This window comes from Crinia signifera, chromosome 3, assembly GCF_055691185.1.
Source record: "Crinia signifera chromosome 3, ASM5569118v1, whole genome shotgun sequence".
NCBI classification, from domain to species: Eukaryota; Metazoa; Chordata; class Amphibia; order Anura; family Myobatrachidae; genus Crinia; species Crinia signifera.
The window spans coordinates 322,158,279-322,182,633 of record NC_139219.1 but is presented as its reverse complement, the minus strand read 5'-3'; the positions used below and the strand labels follow the sequence as shown (position 1 = coordinate 322,182,633).

The window sequence follows — 24,355 nt, the reverse complement described above, 5'->3', positions numbered from 1 at the left end:
ATTTATTGCATGCATTGAATGAGATCTCAGTCCACAAGACTTAGGGGCAATTCAGACCTGTGCGGGATTTGGGCGGCGCGGGGGCGTGCATTCGGTGGATCATCGTTTACCTGGTTGCTAGGCAGCTAATATGCGCAGCCTAGCGAGCAGGTCCGAATTTCCGCCTTAGTGAAGGAAACAGCCTGATTCTTATCGGCCCATAATGCATTGACAACACTAGAGCACATGGGGGGATCTTATTGGCTATCCCAAATCACATGACAGTTGTTGACAGTTGATAGCCAATAAGATCCTGCTTTGAAATCAGAGTAAATCAGAGTAAATCTCTACTTAGAACTGTGTCATATAGGGGTGTGAGACCTCTCAGACCACCCGGCCACATTTACTCATACACATACGTACAAGAATCAGGCCCTTATGTCTGGGAGTATTGATGTAGAACTTTGTTATACCGCAAGAAAATAATGTCTCACAAGCAAACGTCTCATTTTCTATTTTGACTTAAGGTTCCACCGAGCCGACCAAGGAGCCTTGTCCCCCAGCAGAACCAGGCGGAGCTCGGTAAGAGGCGCATACTATTCTATAGGAGGGATATCTGGAACTAGAGCTTATTGATTCTGTGGAGGTGGTAACGCCAAGAGAGCAACTGTGTGGCCTGGGCCATGATGCAAAACAAGGGGCTTAAATACATGTACAGGGTAACGATCACATGTAGGGTAAATACTGGCTGCTTTTGAACATAGATCACCCATGCTTTATTCTCACACTGCACATCACTGTTACATCTGCCCACCTGCAGTGCAGCTTGGATTTGCCCAGGTGTACAGTTACAGCATTTGGGTCCAGCAGTAATAGTATTCTGATAGAGGAGGCCTCTGTTATTATGTACAGTAAGTAACAAGGATTCTGATTATTGGGCATGGGTGGGCAATGGGCATGCAGGAGGCAAGGTGAGGTAGAAGGGAAGCACATTGTAATGGATCAGAGTTTATCTTATATTGTCTGTGCTGTAACAGCTATATATAAAGTTGTGGGCAGTAACTATAAAGGACAATGTCGGATAAATGTCTTTTTATAGATGTCCTTATCCCTCTCCCCAACTTACAGAATGGGGGATTCCCACAGTTTGGGAGAATGCACCATTGATGGGGAAACGAACCCTTTTCTCTCCTCATCAATGTGATGTGATGGCTTCCAACTTAGGCATTGAACGAAGCTGCTCCTCCTCTTCCCTCCTCCTTCCTCCTTCTCCGTGTGTTCCATCATCTTCCCCAATCTTCAGATCCTTCTCCTTCCCTCTCTATGATATTCTCACCTCACCACTTCTCAGACTCTGGGTCTCCGTTTCTCATCCCACTCTATTTCTCTCTCCTCCTGGTTCATGGCTGGTTCTCTCAAAACCTCAATATCATCCCACTCATTTCCCTGTAACCCCTACCAGTTCCATATACCCCCATCTCTGGTTCCCTCTCCTCCTGCTCCATGGCTGGTTGCCTTACCTCCTCAATCTCATCCCTACAGTTCCCTGTACCTCCTATAGGTTCCATATACCCCCATCTCTGGATCTCTCTCCTCCTGCTCCATGGCTGGTTGTCTCACATCCTCAATCTCATCCCTACAGTTCCCTGTACCTCCTACTGGTTCCATATACCCCATCTCTGGTTCCCTCTCCTTTTGCTCCCTGGCTGGTTCTCTCACCTCCTCAATCTCATCCCCCATAGTCTCCTGTACCCCCAACTGGTTGTATAGACCCCATCTCTGGTTCTCTCTCCTCCTGCTCCATGGCTGGTTCTCTCACCCCCTCAATCTCATCTCTACAGTTTCCTGTACCCCCCTACTGGTTCCATATGCCCCATCTCTGGTTCTCTCTCCTCCTGCTCCATGGCTGGTTCTCTCACCCCTCAATCTCATCTCTACAGTTTCCTGTACCCCCTACTGGTTCCATATACCCCCATCTCTAGTTCTCTCCTCCTGCTCCATGGCTGGTTCTCTTACCCCCTCAACCTCTTCCCTAGAGTTCCCTTTACCTGCTACTGGTTCCATCTCTTACTCAGTACTTCCCGTCTTGTTCTTGATCCTCTTGCCCATCTCACTTGGTCTTTTTACTCCCCTCACCCTCAAATTTGTCATCAGTCAGCCCCTGTATATCCAAGACTTTTGGCACAGAAGCCCATTCTGGCCACCCACGGTAACTACACAGCAGGTTTTTATTTCCAGGGAATTATACATTTTCTTGGCTTTCTTGGCTAAATCATTACTCCACCCACTTCCTGTCCGCAGCCAATCCCTGCACCCTGGGGGTTTATAAGTCTGACAGATCATCATATCTAAGTGTTCCCTGAGTTGCGATGACTGTGCATGACCTTGGTGCTTCCTGACCATACTCCCGGATCTCGGCCCCTCGCTTTGTCCTTCTACTGGAACTGAGTACGCCATAGATGGTGCAGCGACGCAGCTTTACAAAGTCTTCCATTACTAGGATTGATGTCAATAGAGGACTTACTAGGAGCAAGTTGATGGTACTATTTGACTATGGAGAATTTAAACGCATCTACAAGAGTTTCACATAAGTTTCCTTCTACTTGTACAGAGAAAAGGTTTGTGGCCGCCCTGCATGATTACGTTCCAGCAAATAATGGGGATTTACCGCTGCACAAAGGAGAGAAACTGGAGCTGCTGTCTGAGTAAGCGCTAATGTAATGTACAAAGGTTCACGTTACACTTCTGGGTACGGTCCACAGAAAGTGGTGATGATCTATACTTACACAATGCTTGGAGAGATAAAGTATCAGCCAATCAGCTTGTATTTTTACAGGCTGTGCTTGAAAAATGACAGAAGCTGATTGGTTGGCACTTTATCTCTCTCCATGCTGTGATATTCCCCTGGGTAAGGCACCTTGCTGCCTAGAAAGTATTTGAACCCTGCCTCGCAAGGACCGCCTATGAGGATGGTACAAGAGCAGTATGACTGGCTCTATGGGAATGTTCCCAATTATAGGCACCTCCTGGGAACCCTTATATAAACAGACCGTTCCTGGGTTAGTGCTCAAGAGTCTGATGGGGTTAATTGGTTTGCGGAGGGATATCCTGGTGCCCGGGCCCAGGCAATGGGAGGGGGTGTGGCTTGGGAGAGAGGCTGCTGCTGCAGCAGTCACTCCCCCCCCCCCGCTACAATGGGGAATGATGGGGGATGACAGTGGGACTCAAGCCAATATAGCAGTCCTCATGGAAACATATGAAGGTGGCTACTGCGATCGGAAATACATACCTTCTTCAATATACTTTTGCATTTCTAACTAGAGACGTGCGAGGTGCATTGTGTTTTGATTTTGGTTCTAATTTCATCCCCGTGTTTTGTTTTAGTTTTTTTTATACTTGCTAAAAACAGCTAAAATCATGCAAATTTGCAATCCAAAACTGAAAATTTGGAGTTGAAATCCAAATGCTGAACAGAGGGATCTCCTCAGGATAGCAGTTACTTTAGTATGTGTGTATATGTATATATATATATATATATATATATATATATATATATACATACATACATACATACATACATACATACATACATACAAATACAGGGGGCCCAGCACTCACTACAACAAACTAACTCACCTTAACATTCAAATAATCAATTAAATAAATAATGGGGTTTTAGTTCATGAATTGATCAATGCATTTAAGCTTGCAGCCCATCGCCAAGGGACCCCATTTCACTGCAAGTCCTACACAATGGGCGGTATTCAATGTGAATACCTGCGAGGTGCAGCGAATCCTTTTTTGGATTCGCTGCACATTCGCCACGTTCCGGAGCCGGCGGGCTCCAGTATTCAATGAGTCAGGGGCAGCGAGCCCCTGACTGGCGAATATGAGCTCCTGCGGCGATTGCCACAGGGAGCCTCAGGACGGTGCCAGGCAGAGAGATGGTAGTCTCTCTGCCTAGCCCAGACCTTTGTGGGGGGTTAGGTGTGCTCCCCGGGTGCCAGGCAGCACAGGCTGCCCCCCCGGGGGTGCCAGCAGGCGAGCGTATATTCACTACACAGGATCGTAATGATCGTGCAGTGAATATATGAATATGTAATGAGCGGCTCCGCTCTGGCGCCACCTGCTGGCTGCTGTGTAAAAAAATAATAATAAAAAAAAATATTATTTTTAAAATTAAATATATATTCATGTGCTTACAGCACATGAATAAAAATAGCATGCCCCTCCTCAGAATAAAATTCCTGATTTTTTGACACCAAATGTAAAAAACAAAACACTTTATTTTAAAAGTTCACATTCCACTTCACCATAAAAAGATAGCGATTGCTACTCGGTGAATCATGGCGAAAAAAACCTTCAAATGTATTCGCCATGTGGTCATTGAATAGGGTGATTCACCGTTTTTGACAGAAATTCGCCAAACAGCACAAATTCGCCATAAAAACCTGGCGAATCAGGCTCATTGAATACCGCCCAATATATATATATTTATTAAATGTGTATTACTTTTCCTTTTCCATTCAGTTCCAAAAAAGACTGGTGGTTGGCGAGGTCTGAGGTGACTGGAGAAGAAGGTTATATTCCCAGTAACTTTGTGACAGTTATAAAGAGTTTGGAGGTAGAAAGGTGAGTGGACAGATCATTAGCCAGACACTGTAAGTGTACATTAATGGGGGACACGTGAATCTAATCATATTTAAAGGCAGGTGTAGTACGCCTTGTAGAGAGATAAAATGGAGAGAGAAGAAGTACCACCCAATAAGCTCCCAACTGTCATGTGCCAGGCTGTTTGAAAAATAGCAGTTAAGAGCTGGTTGCCTTGGTACATCTGCCCTTTATAGTTAAAAGACACTATTCATTTGTCATTTTTGTTGTATACCATACATTCTTAGAGAGGGGGTGTGAATGGATTTGAGGTATGAATGTGGCGGAGTTGCCTCTATTCCCAGGGAATCTCAGTACACACCACCTGTGACTGAGAACACACGTAACGCGTCTTATTTATTTTGTGCAGATTCTATTTTAACAACATCAATCGGAAGGATGCAGAAAGGCAGCTCTTAGCTCCGGAGAACATCCCCGGAACATTCCTCATCCGCGACAGCGAAACAAGCTTAGGTACAGATACGTACATTGTCATATGGACTGGAAAATTACTAATAATTCACAGTTTTTACATATTGCAGTGTTCAATTTACTAACATTTACATATTGCAGTGTTCAATTTACTAACATTTACATATTGCCATGTTCAATTTACTAACATTTACATATTGCAGTGTTCCGCTTACTAACATTTACATATTGCAGTGTTCTGCTTACTAACATTTACATATTGCAGTGTTCTGCTTACTAACATTTACATATGGCAGTGTTCCACTTCCTAACATTATCATATTGCAGTGTTCCACTTCCTAACATTATCATATTGCAGTGTTCCGCTTACTAACATTTACATATTGCAGTGTTCTGCTTACTAACATTTACATATTGCAGTGTTCTGCTTACTAACATTTACATATGGCAGTGTTCCACTTCCTAACATTATCATATTGCAGTTTTCCGCTTACTAACATTTACATATTGCACTGTACCACTTACTGAAATTTACATATGGCAATGTTCCGCTTACTAACATTTACATATTGCAGTGTTCCGCTTACTAACATTTACAAACTGCAGTGTTCCGTTTAAATGACATTTACTAACATTTACTGTGCACTCAACATCCCCCGCCCCGTGCCGGAGTCATGGCCATCCAAAAAGGGGTCTGTGGCCTAATATAGAGTGTGCATGGCCACTTCGGAATCTCCATTCCATCACTCTGGAGGCTTGTCCAGCATCCCCAGAGATGCTGGTGTCCCCCAGAGATGCGGCGATGTGTATTTCCAGCTCCTCCTCTGTGACAGGAGCCTTGTGCTGCAGAAGAATATAACACTGCAGCACCTGGCTCCTGTCTATCATAGATGAGCTGTTTTGATTTTTAAAAATCTGAATATGCCTAATCTTAGGAGATCCCTATACAAGGCAAGAACTTAACATTTCGATGTTGACACCAACGCACACTGAATCCAAACCATACTGTATCCAACCTGCACTATACCCAACTAACATATCTGGCCTGCACTGTATCCAATGCACACTGTATCTGACCTGCACTATATCCAATGCACTCTGTATCTGACCTGCACTGTATACAATGCACACTGTATCTGACCCGCACTTTATCCAATACACACAGTATCCAGCCCACACTATATTCAACCCACACTGTATCCAACCTGCATTGTATCCAACATGCATTGTATTCAACCTGCACAGTATCTGACCAGCACTATATCTGACCCACACAGTAACCTGTACTGTATTTGACCCGCACTGTATCTGACCCAAATTTCTGTGTTCTTTTGTTTTCTAATGAAAGTACTTGCAAGTTGGTCTGATTGGTTATTGATAATACATTTCAAAATCGCAAAACATTTCTGCCGTGTGTTTGTGCCGCTGCTCTGTTGCTTATACTGCTTTCAGATCGCAAACTGCAGGGTCGCACCGGGACCTTGAATCGGTTCAGTCCCGGTGCGACTATGCATTTTGCTCACTCTATCTCCTTCAGTGACCCTGCAGTATTGCCGGTTTGCTGATGTCATGTGGGGAGCATCATCGGCGGTGGGGGAGGAGGCAACGCTCGCAGCTGGCACTGCCCCAAGCACTACCTTTCCATCAGTGTGAACAGGAACTGGGTTGCTTGACCCAGTTAATCTGTTCACACTGCACAGCAACCCGGCAATGAACGGGTAAGAACACTTTTTTTACCAGTTCGTAATGTCCGGTTGCTGGACCAGGTAAGCCCTTTCAGATGGCACCTATTACCGGGTCGTACCAGCAACAAACCGGCATGAACCTGGTAGTTAGGTGCGATCTGAAAGGGGTATGAGTTTAGCCAGTGTGGCCTATGTTTGTGAACAGTATTTTGAGCGGTGAGATGGTCATAACTGACTGGAGATGACTTGAAATTTAGGTTCCTGAGGTTAATAACATTCTATGAATGAAAAAAGGCCCAAATGATGTGATTTCAGCTTTTTTGTTAATTTTTTGGGAAAAAATGCAATTCCAAAACCAGATTTGTTGGCTTGGCAAATGCAAACCCAAAACAAGATGTCAATCCAAATATCGATCTGCTCGGTTTTGGGCTCAATTCAATCTCGGGAAAGTTGACTGTGTGAAAGTGTGATCGGGGTTCTCTGAGCTTTGGTGCACAGGAAACCACAGCTCGTCAGATGTAACGCTGCTGTTATTTGCAGACCGCTATCTTATCACTCCTATCAATCTGCAGCTGACACCGCAGTAACACAGGATTAGGCCTCTCCCTTCCCATGTTTACCACACTTACAGTACAGTGATATTCGTGTACGTCACTTCACATACTTGGTGGTGCCACATATGTAAAATATAATAAAGATTTAATGTGTTCTTGATCCAAGAGTTACATAGACATACGTAGTGTCGATGGTTGATTATTTGTCAATTGATGGTTTGTGATGGTTTGTGTTTTACAATGCTTTTTGCGATGAACCGTCGGGTGCAGCCATTGATATTATGCAATTGATGACTGGATGCTTGTTCTATGTGGGTAATTGCATTACCCAAAATGGCTGCTGCCCGTATCCTCACCTCAGTGACTGTGGAATGCACAGTGAGGGCAGCTAGGTAACATTACTGGCAGCAAATAATATTGTGCTGTATCCTCAGGTACTTACTCGCTCTCTGTCCGCGACAAGGACACCACCCACGGGGATATCATCAAACACTATAAGATCAGAATGCTGGACAATGGCGGATATTATATTTCACCATTACTCACTTTTCCCTCACTACAAGAGCTGGTGAAATATTATTCCAGTGAGTATGCCATAATTATTATCCTGCTTCCTACATGCCACCTGCCAGTGTATGTAATGTAATGGTGATGGGGACGTCAGACACTGAATTCTGAGAACATATTTGATTATCGATCAAATTATTGATTGATTATTATTATATTATTATTGCTTTGTTATTAATGTCATGCTTCTGAGAATCATAAGGCACCAGTCAGGGGCGGATTGGGAAAGGAATCCACCCGGGGGGGGGGGGGGCTGACGCTACAGTGCGGGGGTAGAGCGGGGGTGGTTGCGGGGGGGCTGACGCTACAGCGCGGGGGGGACTACTTACCTTGTCCGCCTCGGATGACGTCACCACCGAGCAGACCGAAGCGCACCGATGCGCTTCGGTCTGCTCGGTGGTGATGTCATCCGAGAGCGACCATCGGCCGCAGCCTGGTCACAGCAAACAGTACAGCATTGCCCAAAACAAATATGGCCACCACATACGTGCATATAATATATGCATATATGCGGCAGCTATATTTGTTTTGGGCAATGATGCCGTTTGTGACCAGGCTGTGGCCGCTTGCATCTAGGATGATGCCAGCCCTGGAGGCACGGTCGGCGGCCCTGCCAGTGGGGAATCTGGACTGGCCCACCGGGAAATGGCCCGGTTTCCCGGTGGGCCAATCCGCCTCTGGCACCAATGGTGGACCTGGTTCACGCTGCCTAGCTAGCAGGTCTGAATTAGGCCCCATGTGCACTGCAGGTGGGGCAGATGTAACATGTATAGAGTTAGATTTGTGTGAGTTATTTTGTTTCTGTGCAGGGTAAATACCGGCTGCTTTATTCTTACACTGCAATTTAGATTTCAATATGAACACACCCAAATCTAACTCTCTCTGCACATGTTACATCTGCCCCACCTGCAGTGCAGCATGGTTTTGTGAATGGTGTGAATTAGGCCCATAGTCCAATATGACCCGGTAGAGGTGAGGGCTAGATACAGTTTTCTAGAGGGTGTATCTAACAAGTGATTTTAGATTGCAGTTCTATTCTGATGTGTACATACAGGGCAGTCTGGATGGGCCAAGTGGTTCTTACCTGCTGTCAAATTCTATGGGGCAGATTTACTAAGATGGAAGTTCTATTGAAGATGGGACGTTGCCCATAGCAACAAATCAGATTCTACTTTTTAGTAGAATCTTCCCCCACGGGCATAACCAGCCCCAGGCTCAAAGAGCTGGTCCTGGTTTAAAAAAAATCAGGGAACAAACCAAGTTGGGGTTCCCTTTATTTTCTAAAACCAGCACCAGGCCCAAGGGCAGGTCCTGGTTCCCAAAATACGGAGGACAAAATGAGTATGCATCCCCCTTATTTTGGGAACCAGCACCAGGCCCGGTCAGGGGGTTAATTCTTTGGCCGGGGGGACTTGTATAAAAAGTCTCCCCCCGGCTGTGGCAGTACCCTGCTGGCTGGTTGGGCCTGTGCTGGTTCTTAAAATACAGGGGACCCCTAGTCATTTTGTCCTCCATATTTTGGGAACCAGTACCGGCCCTTGGGCCTGGTGCCAGTTTTAAAAAATACAGGAAACCCCAACTTGGTTTGTTCCCTGATTTTTTTTTAAACGGCCCAATGCCGTTTAAAAAAAAAAAAAAAAATTATTTATATATTTTTCTCTTTTTTTTACAACTGAAGCCTGCACGGATCTGACTGATATGACTGATACGATGGATCTGACTGATCCATGCAGGCTAAAGCCAAATACGCCAGGAAAATTAAGTGTATTTTTCCTGGCATATTTTACTGGCAATTAGCGCCTGTATCCTGCTAATTGCCGGTAATTACCGGCCGTATTGAAAATTTAATTGAGAATCACCATTCTTTTGACTGGTGATTCCTTTTCGTATTTTTCCGATGGCGTATTTGTAAATACAAATATGGGTACTCTTTACCTAGAACAGCGCCCGTCGCGGGCATCGCGGGTACATTTATGTGTGCCCGCGACGCGACCGACGCGATGACCGCGATTTCCCATTGAAACCCATGTTAAACATGGAAATCGTGTCGGTCGCGTCGCGGCCGGCCATAAATGTACCCGCGATGCCCACGACGCGATGCTCCCGATTTCCCATAGGAATCAATGTTAAAAGGCGCGATGGACCCGATTTTACTGTTAAATGGCTCAATGGACCCGATTTGGCCATAGGAATCAATGTTAAATGGGCCACAGAGCCCATTAACCCTTAAATGTCCCCCCCAATTTTTAACGCCACCCCACGATCCACGTGAACCCGAAGCGTGGCGAGCGCAGCGAGCCCGCGAGGGGCGGCGGTACGCGTCCTCCGACCTTTTCATGCCCTACTATCCACTAGGGCGTGGAGTGAGAATATAATAGTGTGGCGAGCGCAGCGAGCCACCGAGCCCGAAGCGTGGCGAGCGCAGCGAGCCCCGCGAGGGGACGCGGATACCTTCACAGTTATACGCGTCCCCTCGCGGGCTTCACAGGTGTCCGTGGCGACGCCGACACCTGTGAAGCCCGCGAGGGGACGCGTCTACCTGTGAAGGTATCCGCGTCCCCTCGCGGGGCTCGCTGCGCTCGCCACGCTTCGGGCTCGGTGGCTCGCTGCGCTCGCCACACTATTATATTCTCACTCCACGCCCTAGTGGATAGTAGGGCATGAAAAGGTCGGAGGACGCGTACCGCCGCCCCTCGCGGGCTCGCTGCGCTCGCCACGCTTCGGGTTCACGTGGATCGTGGGGTGGCGTTAAAAATTGGGGGGGACATTTAAGGGTTAATGGGCTCTGTGGCCCATTTAACATTGATTCCTATGGGCAAATCGGGTCCATTGAGCCATTTAACAGTAAAATCGCGGTCAATCAGCCTTTTTAACATTGTTCCCTATGTAAAAATCGCGGTCATCGCGGTCATCGCGGGCATCGCGGCCATCCCGATTTACCCGCGATGCCCGCGATGACCGCGATGACCGCGATTTTTACCCCCGACGACCGCGATTTCAATCGCTGGCGCCGTTCTAGGTAAAGAGTACCCAAATATGAATGTGCCATCAGTACGAATACGAATTGGTGAATTTTTGGCATAGTAATAACCGAAAATACGAATACGCCTAAAAAATGTGCATTTACTCATACAAATTAGTTTTTTCAGGCATATTTGCCTTAGTGCTTTGGGCAACATCCCATCTTCAACTCCCATCTTAGTAAATGTACCCCTATGTGTGTACTCATCTTACTACCACTCATGTATTTTGCTTACAGAAAAGGCTGATGGCCTGTGCCGGAAGCTGGAGAAGCCCTGTCCAGCAATGATCAGGGCTCAGTGGGAGACCGATGTCTGGGAGATACCGCGAGAGTCCCTTAAGCTCGTGAATAAACTTGGAGCGGGACAGTTTGGAGAAGTTTGGATGGGTGCGTGTTATCTCCTGATATAGTCTTGTAGGGATTTCTCTCTTCCTTCAGTATTGGACAACTTTTCATCCATACAACATGTTACACTGGGTGCTGGGATTCTGACAGTCATTACCCCAAAATCGGAATCTCGACTGCTAAAAGCCAGACACAGCGGCTATTTTCCCTCATGGGGGTCCACGAGAATAAAATAGGTGCGCGCAGTGTGGTGAGCACAGTGATCCCACAAGGGGCTTTGTTGCGCTCCCCCGCTGTCAGAATCCTGACTGTGGGGGTGTTATACCACACCCGCTACAATGTAGAGCAGATCATAGTCCATACTTAATGCTCTTCAGAACTAGTGATCATTCATTCCAAGCTACATATCTGACCTTATCTCTCTTTAAACTCCCACCCACCACAAATGCACGCCAACTCTCCCGCCAACTAGTCCCTTCCTCCATTCCTGCTTCCAAGATTATGTCCGTTGTGCTCCTTACCCCTGGAACTCTCTACCCCTTCTTATCAGACTCTCCACCTCCCTACAAAACTTTAAACGGGCTCTCAAGATCCACTTCTTCAATACACACAGCCACCTCTCATCCTAACTTTCTGTTTATGCTTCTACACGTCTACCCCTTCTGTGTCACCTCTGTCTGTATGCCCCTCCACTTTAGAATGTAAGCTCTCTCGAGCAGGGCCCTCTTTCCTCATGGGCTTTTCTTAGGACATATCTTTGTCACCCTGATAATTGCGTCAGTGTCCCGTCCCCTGATGTCTTTATTTACCATGTACTTGATCTAATTTGCCCCTTACTGTAATTCGTTATTTTCCTATTTTTCGCTCATCTGTGTATTGTCAGGCGCTGCAGAACCCTTGTGGCACCATATAAATAAACAATATTAATATTTAAGTATACTTATATCATTATAGCATCAGCAAACATCAATATACTTTTAGCGGCTGCATCGCGTGCGCCCACCCACTATAAATCTGCGGCAATACAAATAACCCTGCTAATAAGGTGCCATACCGTATAGACGTACAAAGCCAATGAGCCAAAGGAATTGCAGGAAGACATATACAAGCCAATGAATAAAAGACACCGGGAGGTGTGGATGGAATCTGATTCTTTTACCAAAATTGTGAATTCCCCCTGTAAAATTGTCCATATTTTACATTCTTTCAGGATATTATAATGGCAACTTTAAAGTAGCCATCAAGACCTTAAAAGAAGGAAGCATGTCACCCCTGGCTTTTCTGGACGAAGCGAACCTGATGAAGACCCTCAGACACGATAAGCTGGTCCAGTTGTTTGCGGTGGTCACCAAGGAACCCATATACATTGTGACCGAGTATATGTGTAACGGTAAATTATGGCGTCCACGGCAGGATATGACCAGCCATGAAACTCTGCTACTATCGATGATTCTCCCCTTCTGGCCGAAAAGAGGGCAGGGGCTGATTTAATGGGGGAAATTTACTAAGAATATGACTATGTCCCAGTCGTATTTTGTATACAACTGTTATCAGTGGAGTATTTCATTTACACATTCGTAATCCGGAGCATAATTTACAAAGGTGTCGTATTTTTTGAGATTCGTATTTTTCGATGTCGTATGGAGTCATATTTTTTAGTGTATTTTTTTACAACTTTTACTAGAATACGCCTAGTATACACATGTCTGATTTTGTGAAATACACCTGCAAATTAAGGTGTATTTTTTTGGAGTATTCTTTTACGACTTGTACTAGAATACGCCTAGTATATGTTCGTATTTTGAAATACGACTCAATCGTAAATTTCAAAATGACATTGGAGTAATGTAAAATTTAAGGCGTATACTTTCGATGGCGTATTCATTCGTATTTTTGTAAAAATACGAATACGACAGGTTGTTACGGTCGTAAAATACAAAATACTAATGTTATTTCGCATTAGTAAATGACAAAATACGAATATGACTGAATATGAATACGCCAATTCCTACTGTATATTGCATAGTAAATTTCCCCCGATGTGTGCCATCTATATTAAGTACAACACGGATGTCTTTCTCATAGTCAGACTCCATGGTGCCCCCCCAGATGCCAGTGCCCTAAGCGGCTGACTAGGGCTGTAGCACAGACTATGAAATGACAGAAACTGATTGGTTGATTTGGGTAACTTCCCCATGTTATCTTTTTCCAAGGCTTGATATACCTCACCCTATATCTCTAATATCTTTCTAGGAAGTTTACTTGATTTCCTGAAAACAGATGAGGGATCATTTCTCCACTTCCCAAAACTGGTGGACATGTCAGCGCAGGTGTGTGTCATCACCCCAATTTGTACTTACTGAATACATATGTGGTATCTGTATATTTGTTCTTCTGTGATACTCTCGCCATGCAATATTACTTTCTGGGGCTGATTCACCCCCCCGGTGAATGCACGCCCCCCCCCCCCCCCCCCAATGCTGCCCGAATCCCCTTGTTCTGCTGCGGGTGGATTTGTATGCTTACTGACCCAATCACAGGCGCCCGCACAGAGGAAATAGAATGATTTTTCCTCTGTTCCCAGCCGAAAGTAAGCCAGGACTTACTTTTTGGGCTGAACGGTCTTCTACAAATTTGGGGCGGGGGCGCTGGCGTCATGTGACGCAATACACTGATACGGTGTCCATGACGACTAACGTCGAAATTCCGGGGGGAAAAAAGTGAAAAACTCATGTTGACCTTTTGACCTTCCCATTGTTGTTATTTATTTAAACAAAATATTTGATATTAAAAGAAGCCGTTCCAGTGATGGCAAATGAGCCGTCTGGGTATATTTAGCGCTCTGTGGTCGTGCTGGTTGGCCGTGTGGCAGGAAGCTGTCACTCAATTCATTTTCCATTGTAGCAACTGAAAGTTCACTTTAAACGTCTTTGTTTAACTGACAGAAACACTTGTTGCATACTGAGCGCCACCCGTTCTTCTGGAAACAGATCTGTCTACTGCAATGTACCTGCTGACAGCTGCAATGATCATTTTGTTATTAGGTTATATACACGCCTCCCTGATATATAAATGTTGTTAATAAGTTATACGCACAAGGAGAATGTCAGTCTATACTTATCACCACAAAGTCGTTATTTCATATAAGAGAATTTGGGGTACATTCAATGGATGTCGGATCCATTCCGAAAATTCTTTTGACGGAATGGATCCGGCATCCATTATTCAATGCAGCGGCCAAATCCGGATGTCGGATTCGACCGCTGATTGATGCCGGTGTGCGCAGCGTTGGAAGACAGCAGGATCACCCGGGAGGCGGTGGGAGGCAGTGGGAGCCGGCGGCGGGACAGATGAGTGCAGCGAGTGGGTTGTGGAGGTGGCGGGAGGGTTTGGGAGGCCGCAAAAGGGTGCAGGATGCATCGAACAGGAGGACGGCACTGTGTAAGCGGCTGCTCACCGGGCGCCGTCCTCTCTGCCTCAATCCGACATCTTTTTATGTCGGATTAAGATTTTCCGGAAACATGGCCGAAACCTTTCGGTTTGGCCGTGTTTCCATCAAAGGCGGGTGGATTGGTGGCTATTCGGCCAATCCACCTGGTTTTCGGCAGGTCGGAACATTCTGACCTGCCCAAAAACAACAGCTAGCACTGAATAGGTCAGAACTCCATCCAACCTATTAATGTCAAAAACATCCAAGTTTTTGGAGAGTGCCAACTGCCCCCCACCTCGCTCCGTGCAAAAGTCGTTCACATAGTGGGTCTGCACATGTGTATTTTCAACGATATGCAATGCGCAGTCCAGCACCATCGGTCCGGACCGAATCTGGAGTCTAACGATCCAACCTGAATCACCCCCATTGTTTTCATGCATTCACTAACGTCTTACCTCTCCCCCGTGATAAGAATGAGGAGCAGGTAGAGGAACCACCGCTAGAAAGGAGATGTGACTATTACGTGTTCCCATAGCTCCCATAATGAGTCATGTGGTAATATTCTCACCTATAGGGAAGGAAGCCATAACACATATAGCTTAAATCATTGGCACCTATAGACATGAAAACTATATTTTATGAAGTGTACGTTAAATAAATAAAAATGAAACATGCCTCGCGTTACTCATTTTGAGGACACAAGTTTAGACTTGGAGGCTAAAAACGATTGAGATCGATCAGATGTGATGCAAGATAGGCAACAAAGGCAATTGGCTAGTGATTGAGAATTGCTAGCACGTGAGGTCATAGGATGATGACATCACATGTCGGTCACCCGGGAGCCTGGCTTCTTGGGTTGTGCAGGATCTGCCAGTGGTTGTATTGGAACTCATTGCACCCACGTAGAAGATGGCGCCATCTTGACTCATAGAAATGGGCGCTGGTCTTTGTGTGTGGCTGCTTGGTAAATTATCCTATTTTTTATGACTTTTTTTTATTGTGCCGCTGTCCGTCCAGGTTGCGGAAGGGATGGCGTATATTGAAAAGAAGAATTACATCCACAGAGACCTGCGAGCCGCCAATGTCCTCGTTTCGGATATACTGTGCTGTAAAATAGGGGATTTCGGACTCGCGCGAGTCATCGATACGGAGTATATCGCAAAGGAGGGTAAGTGGCGGTCATATGGCGCCTCCGCAGTGGTCGCATAGAGGATCACATATCACCATTTTTGCACCACAGGGGTGGAACTGAATACAGTCATATGCGTAAACCAACTGTGGGACTACAAGTCCCAGCATGGTCTGCCAGCTGTGCAGCCACTGGTGTGGAGGAATGAATTGTGTGAGTGGGTGGAGCTGGTGGTTACACACAGGAGTGAGTGGATTGAGGGTGGTGGGGTGGAATAATGCAAGACCCTTGCCCACTTTCCCAGGGGGCCACATGATTTTCGGAAGCCTCCTGGCTGTTCCGTATGTGCTGAACTAATGCAAGAGTTATGCACCAAATGCATGGGAGACGTTATGAATTGTATTAACTGTAGTTATGGGCGGATTAATAATGGGGCCGATGGAGCGCACAGCTTCCTACCCGCCCGGATGGATGCCTAGAACCGTGCCTCCTCCGCTGTATGACTGCGCTGCGGTAGAACTGGAGGACGTAGGCAGTGGACAGAAAGATGATAGATACATAGATCAGATCAGTGGCAGCTCGCACCTGTGAGTAGGGGTGGGCTGCAGCTGGCCTCACCACCGGTTCTGCACCAGCCCCCGCCTCCAGATGTCCACTGGTCTCCGCCATCAGTCCCCGACAGTTGTCAGGCACTGAGCCTCACACTGCGCATGTGCCAAAGCCTGGCTACTATGGGCCAGATTTGGTGAAGTGTAAATGTGTGGGGGCCGACCATTCAGCCTGACATTCTTTGAGTCATTAATCACATCAGAATGGTCCCCCACTCTGCCCGCATTCACTGTATATCCCCCAGCCTGCCCCTCCTTCACTGTATGTCCCCCATTCACTGTATGTTCCCCACTCTGCACCCATTCACTCTGTCCCCCACTCTGCCCCCCTTCACTGTATGTCCCCCACTCTGCCCCCCTTCACTGTATGTCCCCCAACCTGCCCCTCCTTCACTGTATGTCCCCCATTCACTGTATGTTCCCCACTCTGCACCCATTCACTCTGTCCCCCAGCCTGCCCCCCTTCTCTTAATGTCCATCAGTGCCTCCATTCATTGTATGTCCCCAAGCCTGACCCTCCTTTACTGTATAACTCCCATTCACTGTATGAACCCGATTCACTATGTACCCCACTCTGCCCCATTCACTGTATGTCCCCCAGCCTGCCCCTGCTCCCCCTTCTCTGAATGGCCATCACTGCCTCCATTCACTGTATGTCCCCCAGCCTGACCCTTCTTCACTGTATGTCCCCCACTCAGCCCCCTCCCTTCTCTGTATGTTTCCCAGCCCCTTGTGTGAGCCAGAGGATGGAGAGGCAAAGCAGGCACTGCAAGGACAGGAGATACTTGGGCTCCCGCTGCTGCCCTCCTCCACCCTGCATGTTACGGGAGCAAGCTTCCCACTTGCTGCCCCCCCTCCCCACACACTGCTGTCACTGTGATTGTGGAGGAGGGTGATATACAATTGCAGCTGCAGGGGTTGGATGCATACTCACCCGAAAGACGCCAAACACATCTGACTGTGGCGGCCGGCACCTCCTCACTGCAGCAGACAGCAAGGTAAAGGCGCGCTCTCCGGGGCCCCCCCTTTAGTGCCCTGTGCTGTGCTTCCCACATCTGATGGATGGAGGCTGCGGGCCGCTTGAAATGACAGCACGGGCCGTAATTGGCCCCCGGGCCTGTCTTTGGACATGCCTGTCCTAGAGGAAGCCAGCTCCCTGCCTATCGCAGCCAGAAATGGCAGTCCTGGAGGGCGGGAACACCTCCAATGGGACTGCCTGTCACGTGGGTGACTGGCAGATAGGACTTCCAATAGGAAGTTACTGCCAGACACTGGCTTCACTAACGCTGATGAGGTGGTGGATTTTTCCGTGGAGGGGGGGGGGGGGGATGTACTGATTGTACCGTTTTTCATAGGTGCTCCTCCAACTCTAGGAATTGTAGTTTAATTTTTCTACACTGCTGGCTGCTCTTCAGGGAGTGTTACGGGGAAGGACCGGCCGGGGAAAAAATGGCCAGCACACAATTCGAAAGGGTGTGTGGCAAAACCCCCTGTACCCCTGGTCAAGGCGCCTTTCCAAATGTGTACCGTTTCCTGCCCATCAGATGTTGGAGTTTATGGTGTAGTGGATGCATAGGTAACACAGAATGCAGGAAGTGTGTATGTGTCACATTGTGTTGTGTTTGTGTCAGCAGAAGCAGAAGTAACAGATCCCCTGCTCATACTGATACTGCCAGTTTGAGGCTAAGTTCCACTTTTGTATGTGCAGGAAAATGCAGAATCACAGAGTGTGATATCAGATGCAGGGCTGGAGATGTAACAGACAATAGGGGGGGGGGGGGGGGATTTATCAGTGTGCCGACCAATCAGCTTCTGTCATTTGTCAAATACATGGGTCTATGTACTAAGCAGAGGTAACGTGGAGAGAGATAAAGTACCAGCCAACCAGCTGTCATTTTTCAAACACATCCTGTAACATGGCAGTTAGGAGCTGATTGTTGGTTCTTTGGAGGTGATTCTGGTTGACTCGCAAGTTCGGTCCCATCCTGATGTTTTGGGGACTGTGCATGGTGTATTATCCGCATGTTCATCCCCCTTTATGAATGGATTCAGGGACTTGCATAGTTGCAGAGCAGTACGCAAGCATCGCAGCGTGCTGGGGGCGGGATGGCAGCAGGAATGGGGCTCACCCATGGGAGCTTTACGGGCGACGCCATGAAACACTGGGCGTTCCCATTGGTGCACTGGCTGGCCGAATTTGGAAGTGGCAGGTGTGGTGGTGGGGGAGGCAGACATTCGGATGGGCGGCGTCTCAGACGTTTGGTCAGCTGCCGACCTGAATCGGGCCCTTTGCCTCTGTCCACTTTATCTCTCTCCAAGTCTTAGTTCAGAGACCCTGCATTCCGTAATGTGACGAAAGCTGATTGGTTGGTTCTATTTATCTCTGTGCACTTTATCTCTCTCTCTCCAAGCTGTGACAAATCTCCCTTAAAATGGTGCAATCTTATAGCCCTGTAACGCACCTATGGTACCAGGCAAGCCGCCATTGCAGAGGCCAGGAAATGTCGGTATACCGTAAGATTGTTGAGGGGGTTCACTCGCTAAGGGGAGTGTCTCCTTGGGTAGCACCTGTGCGGTAGGACCATACTTCATACTGTGTAAGTCTCCGGGAGAAGCTCAGAGAGGAGACACTTCAGGGGGTGGAGCTGAGTGGGCTTGTCGTTAGGCCCCACCTCCAATTGTTATTATATAAGAAGCATAGAATGGGTTTACGATCACTCCCAAATATCATATGGAAATTTAAATATCAGAATTGAATCTTATGCCCATAAATATTATACAATTTTTTATTTTTTTTTGTAACTGACCTTTTGTTTCCAACCAGGTACAAAATTCCCCATCAAATGGACCGCCCCAGAAGCCATTAATTTTGGCGTTTTCACCATTAAATCCGACGTGTGGTCTTTTGGGATCCTTCTGACTGAAATTGTAACCTACGGTCGTATTCCTTACCCAGGTAACCAGCGGGGTCATTACTAATTTGTTTTTATCAATGCTCTTAAAATTAAAATGGGCAAACTTTCATCTAGGCTTAATGGGGTAATTCACGTTGGATCGGTACGCAGCGATAACTGCTGCTTACTGAGCACTAAAACACTGGCCGCAGAATGCTTCCCCCCCCCCCCCCCCGCATTGTGAATATGCTTTTATGGACTGCTCATGTGCAGTACTGAAGAAGCTACTGTGTATGCGCCTGTCCCGCAACGGGGGTCGGGACCGGCGGCAGTGGCGGCAATGGAGGGGGCGGCAGCAGCCCCCTTCCTCCACAGAGGTAAAATACACCACTGAATCAGGCCCAATGAACTAAGCCTTGGGATGGGATGAACTAACTGAAAAATGCAGTAAAAAACCCTTTATCTGGGTTTTTACAGCATTTTGATATGCAGGAAATCCCGCAAGCCCATGTCGCCCCGCACCAACCCCCACCACCCCACATCAATGCACACCGCCCCCAACCCTCCCTCATCTGAGTCTGGGCAGCCCGTACCAGTGACCTCCTCCCCCTTAGCCCCATATCCCCTTTTGGGTGCAGGGAGGAGGAGGCGGAGCCTGCCCCGTAGAAGCAGCAGCATCAGCCGTGTAAGGGAGGAGGGGGTTCCGCTCGCCAGCAGCCGGGGACCCGCTGCCACATCGCCAGCGCAACACATAGGTTAGCTCTTAACACAAGAGCTGTCCTGCAGTAATAATCGCATATGTTAGTGCATATGCGATTATTACAGACGGAGCCATCCTCATCTAGCCCTTTAATAGGATTAAGTGAGTAATGGGATTAATCCTGCCATGTTATAGTCTATGTTTGAAAATGGCAGTTAGGGGCTTGTCTCTCTCCAAGGCTTAGTACAAAAAACCATCAGCAAAAAGCTCCGCAATATGAATTGTAAGCCCACACTAACTAATAACTGAGGCTATACCACACTACAGACCTGTATTTGGTCGGAGGAAGATTCCGCTGAAGATAATTATAATTGCCGGCTTTGGTTTCCCGCATTGTCGTTCTATAATGGTATTAATGTAGCTTTATTCCCCTCTCAGGCATGACCAACCCTGAGGTCATACAGCTCCTAGATGAAGGGTATCGCATGCCCTGTCCGGAGCACTGCTCGGTGGAACTGTACGAGATTATGATGAAATGCTGGAGGGAAAAGCCAGAGGACCGGCCCACGTTCGAGTACTTACAGTCTGTATTAGAGGATTTCGGCACAGCCACCGAGAAACAGTACGAGGGGGAACCCTGAGATTGTATTTTACTCCACGCGGTGAAATCCATCTTTGTCTTCGTGAACTGACATTTCCTAATCACTGCAAAGACAAGGGCCACGGAGACCACAACAAAATGGCTACCCTGTCATGTGATTCCGGAACAAACAATGGCACTGTATATACCGTAATTTGTTTTCCTGTTTATCTATTTGGGAAGAAAATGGGCTGTAACCCAGGGGAACAAACTTTAGCTTTTTCATAAGCGTCTACCACAGGGTTGCCGACTTATAAATGCTCCTCTCCGGGAGAAGCCCGGAGAGGAGACTTTCCTTACCCGATCGGGGGGCGGGGCTTGACTGTGACATCATTAAGCCCCGCCCCCATTGCGGGAAAAAGGAAAAACGACTGATCTCTATGGAGGGGGCGGGGCTAAAATGACGCGATTGTGCCATTTTAGCCCCGCCCCCTCCTCTGAGACCCGCGGATTGCGGCATTTACATGCCGCGATTCGGGGGGCTCAGGGGGGTCCCCCAGATTCCGGGAGGGTTGCCCACCCTTCCGGGGGGCCGGGAGGAGGACCCGATTTTCGGGAGACTCCCGGGAGTTCCGGGAGGGTCGGCAACCCTGGTCTACCAGCATACTCTCCAACATCTGAAGGGCAGAAACCGGTACACATTTGGAAAGGGGGCATGACCACTAGTAAAGGGGGTGTAGCCATTGGTAAAGGGGCATGCCCATGTCCCCTTTCCTGATATGTACTGGCCATTTTTTCCCTACCTCTCCATGCAGGTACTGTAGCGCTGGGGTGCGGGGCAGCTAGATGTACCAGGGACAGCCGTGCAAGTGTGCTAGCAATCAGACGCGGCTATCGTAAGCCCCTAGACCGAAATACTTAACCAGAGACGCAGCTGAAGCTTTCCAAGCCTCGCTATGGGCTCCCCACCGCATTGGGAAACATCTTACTGGTGATTGGCTGCAATTGTCCTGATCACTTCCAGAACACACAAGAGACTGATCACAGGTCACAGCTAAAAACCAGTACAATCGGTACTGGGGTATTTAGCTGGTACAGACCGGTGAGAAACGGTATTTACAGAGATTATACTACGAGGGTAAGGGGTAGATGTATGAAGCAGAGGATAAGGGAGGATATTGAAAAGACATCAACTACCATTACTTATATTGCAACATTTTTATCGCTGTGCGATCGAAAGTATTGTGACAAGTTGTATCACAGTCTGGTATGGGAACGGTACGGCTATGGAGCGGAAGTCAATTCAGCGGGGGGTCAAACTGGGGCAAAGGATAATAGGAAATCTTCTCCCAGCCGTAGAGGACATACAGAGGAAGCGCTGTTTGCGCTGGAAGCTTAGAGGATAGTACTGATCCGGCTGATGGATTGTTTGTATTACTTCCTTCAGGTAGGCCTTTTAGTTGTATTAGGAGGACGAATAGGATGAGGAATAGTTTTTTTCCCTAGGGCTATATTAGAATTGAATGTTACCTTGGGCTGATGGAGGGTTGGACATTGTGATTTAGGTTTTATTGTTGTATACTAAATTTCGGATGGATGTTAAACTCAATTTTGTTGCCCTGATGTATTGGGGTAATGACAATAAAGTTGATTATCATCATCTCACAGGTGTTCTTGAGGTTTAACAAGTTAGGGATGCTTAACCAATTAGCTTTAAGGGGGCGTGGTTAGGGTGGAGCGGAAGACATCTAGTGACTAGGGCTAGTTAGGATCTGCCTCTTCTTTCTGTATTCCCCGCCCTCCCTCCCTCCCTCCCTCAGTCACCAGTTCCCCCATCTCTTTGCCGATTGGAGTTTGTCAACCTGTATGGGGCGGGAAGAACGGCAGTGTACTGGCTATTGCGGTCTCTTCCCAATACACTGATCTACTCTGACCTTCCCTACTGGGGGTCAGGGGCACTGGCTGTCTGGCCCTATTATGGTGTATTGGGGGGGAGCTGGGGTCTCAAATGTCTATTGGTGTGGCCAATGGGACAAGGTAAAGGCATGTTGCGGACATGAAATCAGCTTTAAGATGTACTGTCGCTGATCATCTGGCCGTCATTTCTTCTGCCACCATACTGTACTTATTACGTGTTGTCAAATAAATAACGGGTGACTGATTTTAATGGCAATAGATAAGGGACTGATTCAGATCTGTTCGCTAGGCTGCGTGTGCTCGCAGCCTAGTGAACAGGTAAACACCGGCCAGCTGAACGTCTGGAAAGAAGTATCTTATTGGCTGCTGTAGTTTAATGCTATAGTGGCAAAAATGGGGGGGGGGGTGTGGCCTCACAGAGCATCGCGGGTATAGGCCATGCCCTTTGCCGCTAGGCCACACCCCCAAATCCCCCTCTTATCTATTGGCCAATGTAGCACAAGAGCAGCCTCCCTGTCTCACTCAATGATGCTCCTGTTATAGCAATGACAGAACAACGAGTAGAAGAAATAAATATAGGGGGAGATTTATCAAATCTTGGAATGGGAAGTTACTCATAGCAACCGATTCGTTTCTGTAATTGTTCTAGCACACGGGCAACTTCTCCACTTTATCATTTTCCTTGATAAATCGCCCCCTTCATGGCTATTCCCCATCAACACAAATGACACCAAGCAGCCGCCCCCTGGGTCTGTGGGAAGAGCTGTTAAGCTTAAGATGAAGTACAAGTGATGCTAATTACACAAACCGGAGCAATGCCGGGAGCTCAGCTGGTGCAGCCATATAGAGAATCCGGTAGAATTGCAGCAATGGCTAATCTGAGAATTGACTGGTAAATGGACAGAGTTCTACTGAGTAAACATGTGTCACTTAACCTACTGTAACTCATCGTCGCCAGTAGCATCTGCATTGCTGTATGAGAAACTATTCTATTGTTGTGATTTAGTTGCACTTTGTGGAAGGGAACGGGGAACCAAGATGTTTAAATATGAATATTTCCAGTTCCCTTAGCTGTCTGTCGGTGGACTGGAGAATTGCAGCAAAGGGGGAAATTTACTAAAGGAAATTTGTAAAAAATAGGTGTAAAAATAGGTGTATTTGTATCCAGAAATACCCTTATTTTTGACATTTACTATCCCGGAAATATGGCAATTCGTATTCGTATTGATGTGCTGGATACAAATACACCTATTTTTACACCTATTTTTTACAAATTTCCTTTAGTAAATTTCCCCCAATATGTCAGTAATGTATGGAAGCCCTAAAAGCTACATCACAGTTAAAATCTGACCCCACCCTCCAGTGGCAGTGATGTCATTACTTGAGAGCTCCCACACCTAGGGTGAGATTTACCAGGAAATCCCGCCACACACCGTGCTGATACCAAAGCAATATACTGCACACTAACATACAGATGGACAGGGGGGTGCTGTGGGTACAGCTGTCCTGGGCCCCGGCCTCTGGAGGGGCCCGGGCAGCTGCCCACAGTGACACCCTCCACCCCCGCACACCGCCTCCCCCACCCGGCGGCCCCCCAGCCAGGCATGCACGATACACAGTGCAGCCTGCAGAGCGCCGAGCCTAGGACACAGAGGGGATCGTCGCTCTGCAGGCTGCACTGTGCCTGTGTTGTGTGTTCACTGAGAGGTCCGCTGATGTGAGTTCCGGGGAAGGGGGGTGCGGGTGCAGGGGGCGAGGGGGAGGGGTTGCAGGAGCGGAGGGGGGGCGGACTGAAGGTCATTCCCAGGCCCCAAAATTACTAGTGGCGGCCCTGCAGATGGAGCAGCTCTCAATGGAGATGCT

The 24,355-nt window shown here is 47.5% G+C and overlaps 1 protein-coding gene across 1 annotated transcript in view; it reads left to right on the top strand.

Annotated features, from left to right (window-relative positions):
- BLK (BLK proto-oncogene, Src family tyrosine kinase) overlaps positions 1-23,525 on the top strand; it is a 41,293-nt gene extending 17,768 nt beyond the window's left edge. The window contains exons 3-13 of the mRNA XM_083178771.1: positions 507-561; positions 2,591-2,684; positions 4,510-4,611; positions 5,000-5,103; positions 7,735-7,884; positions 11,127-11,276; positions 12,445-12,624; positions 13,488-13,564; positions 15,682-15,832; positions 19,226-19,357; positions 20,434-23,525. Of these exons, the coding sequence (XP_083034897.1) occupies positions 507-561; positions 2,591-2,684; positions 4,510-4,611; positions 5,000-5,103; positions 7,735-7,884; positions 11,127-11,276; positions 12,445-12,624; positions 13,488-13,564; positions 15,682-15,832; positions 19,226-19,357; positions 20,434-20,636 (1,398 nt within the window). The 3' untranslated portion in view covers positions 20,637-23,525. The remainder of the gene's footprint in view (positions 1-506; positions 562-2,590; positions 2,685-4,509; positions 4,612-4,999; positions 5,104-7,734; positions 7,885-11,126; positions 11,277-12,444; positions 12,625-13,487; positions 13,565-15,681; positions 15,833-19,225; positions 19,358-20,433) is intronic.
- Positions 23,526-24,355: the final 830 nt, after the last annotated feature.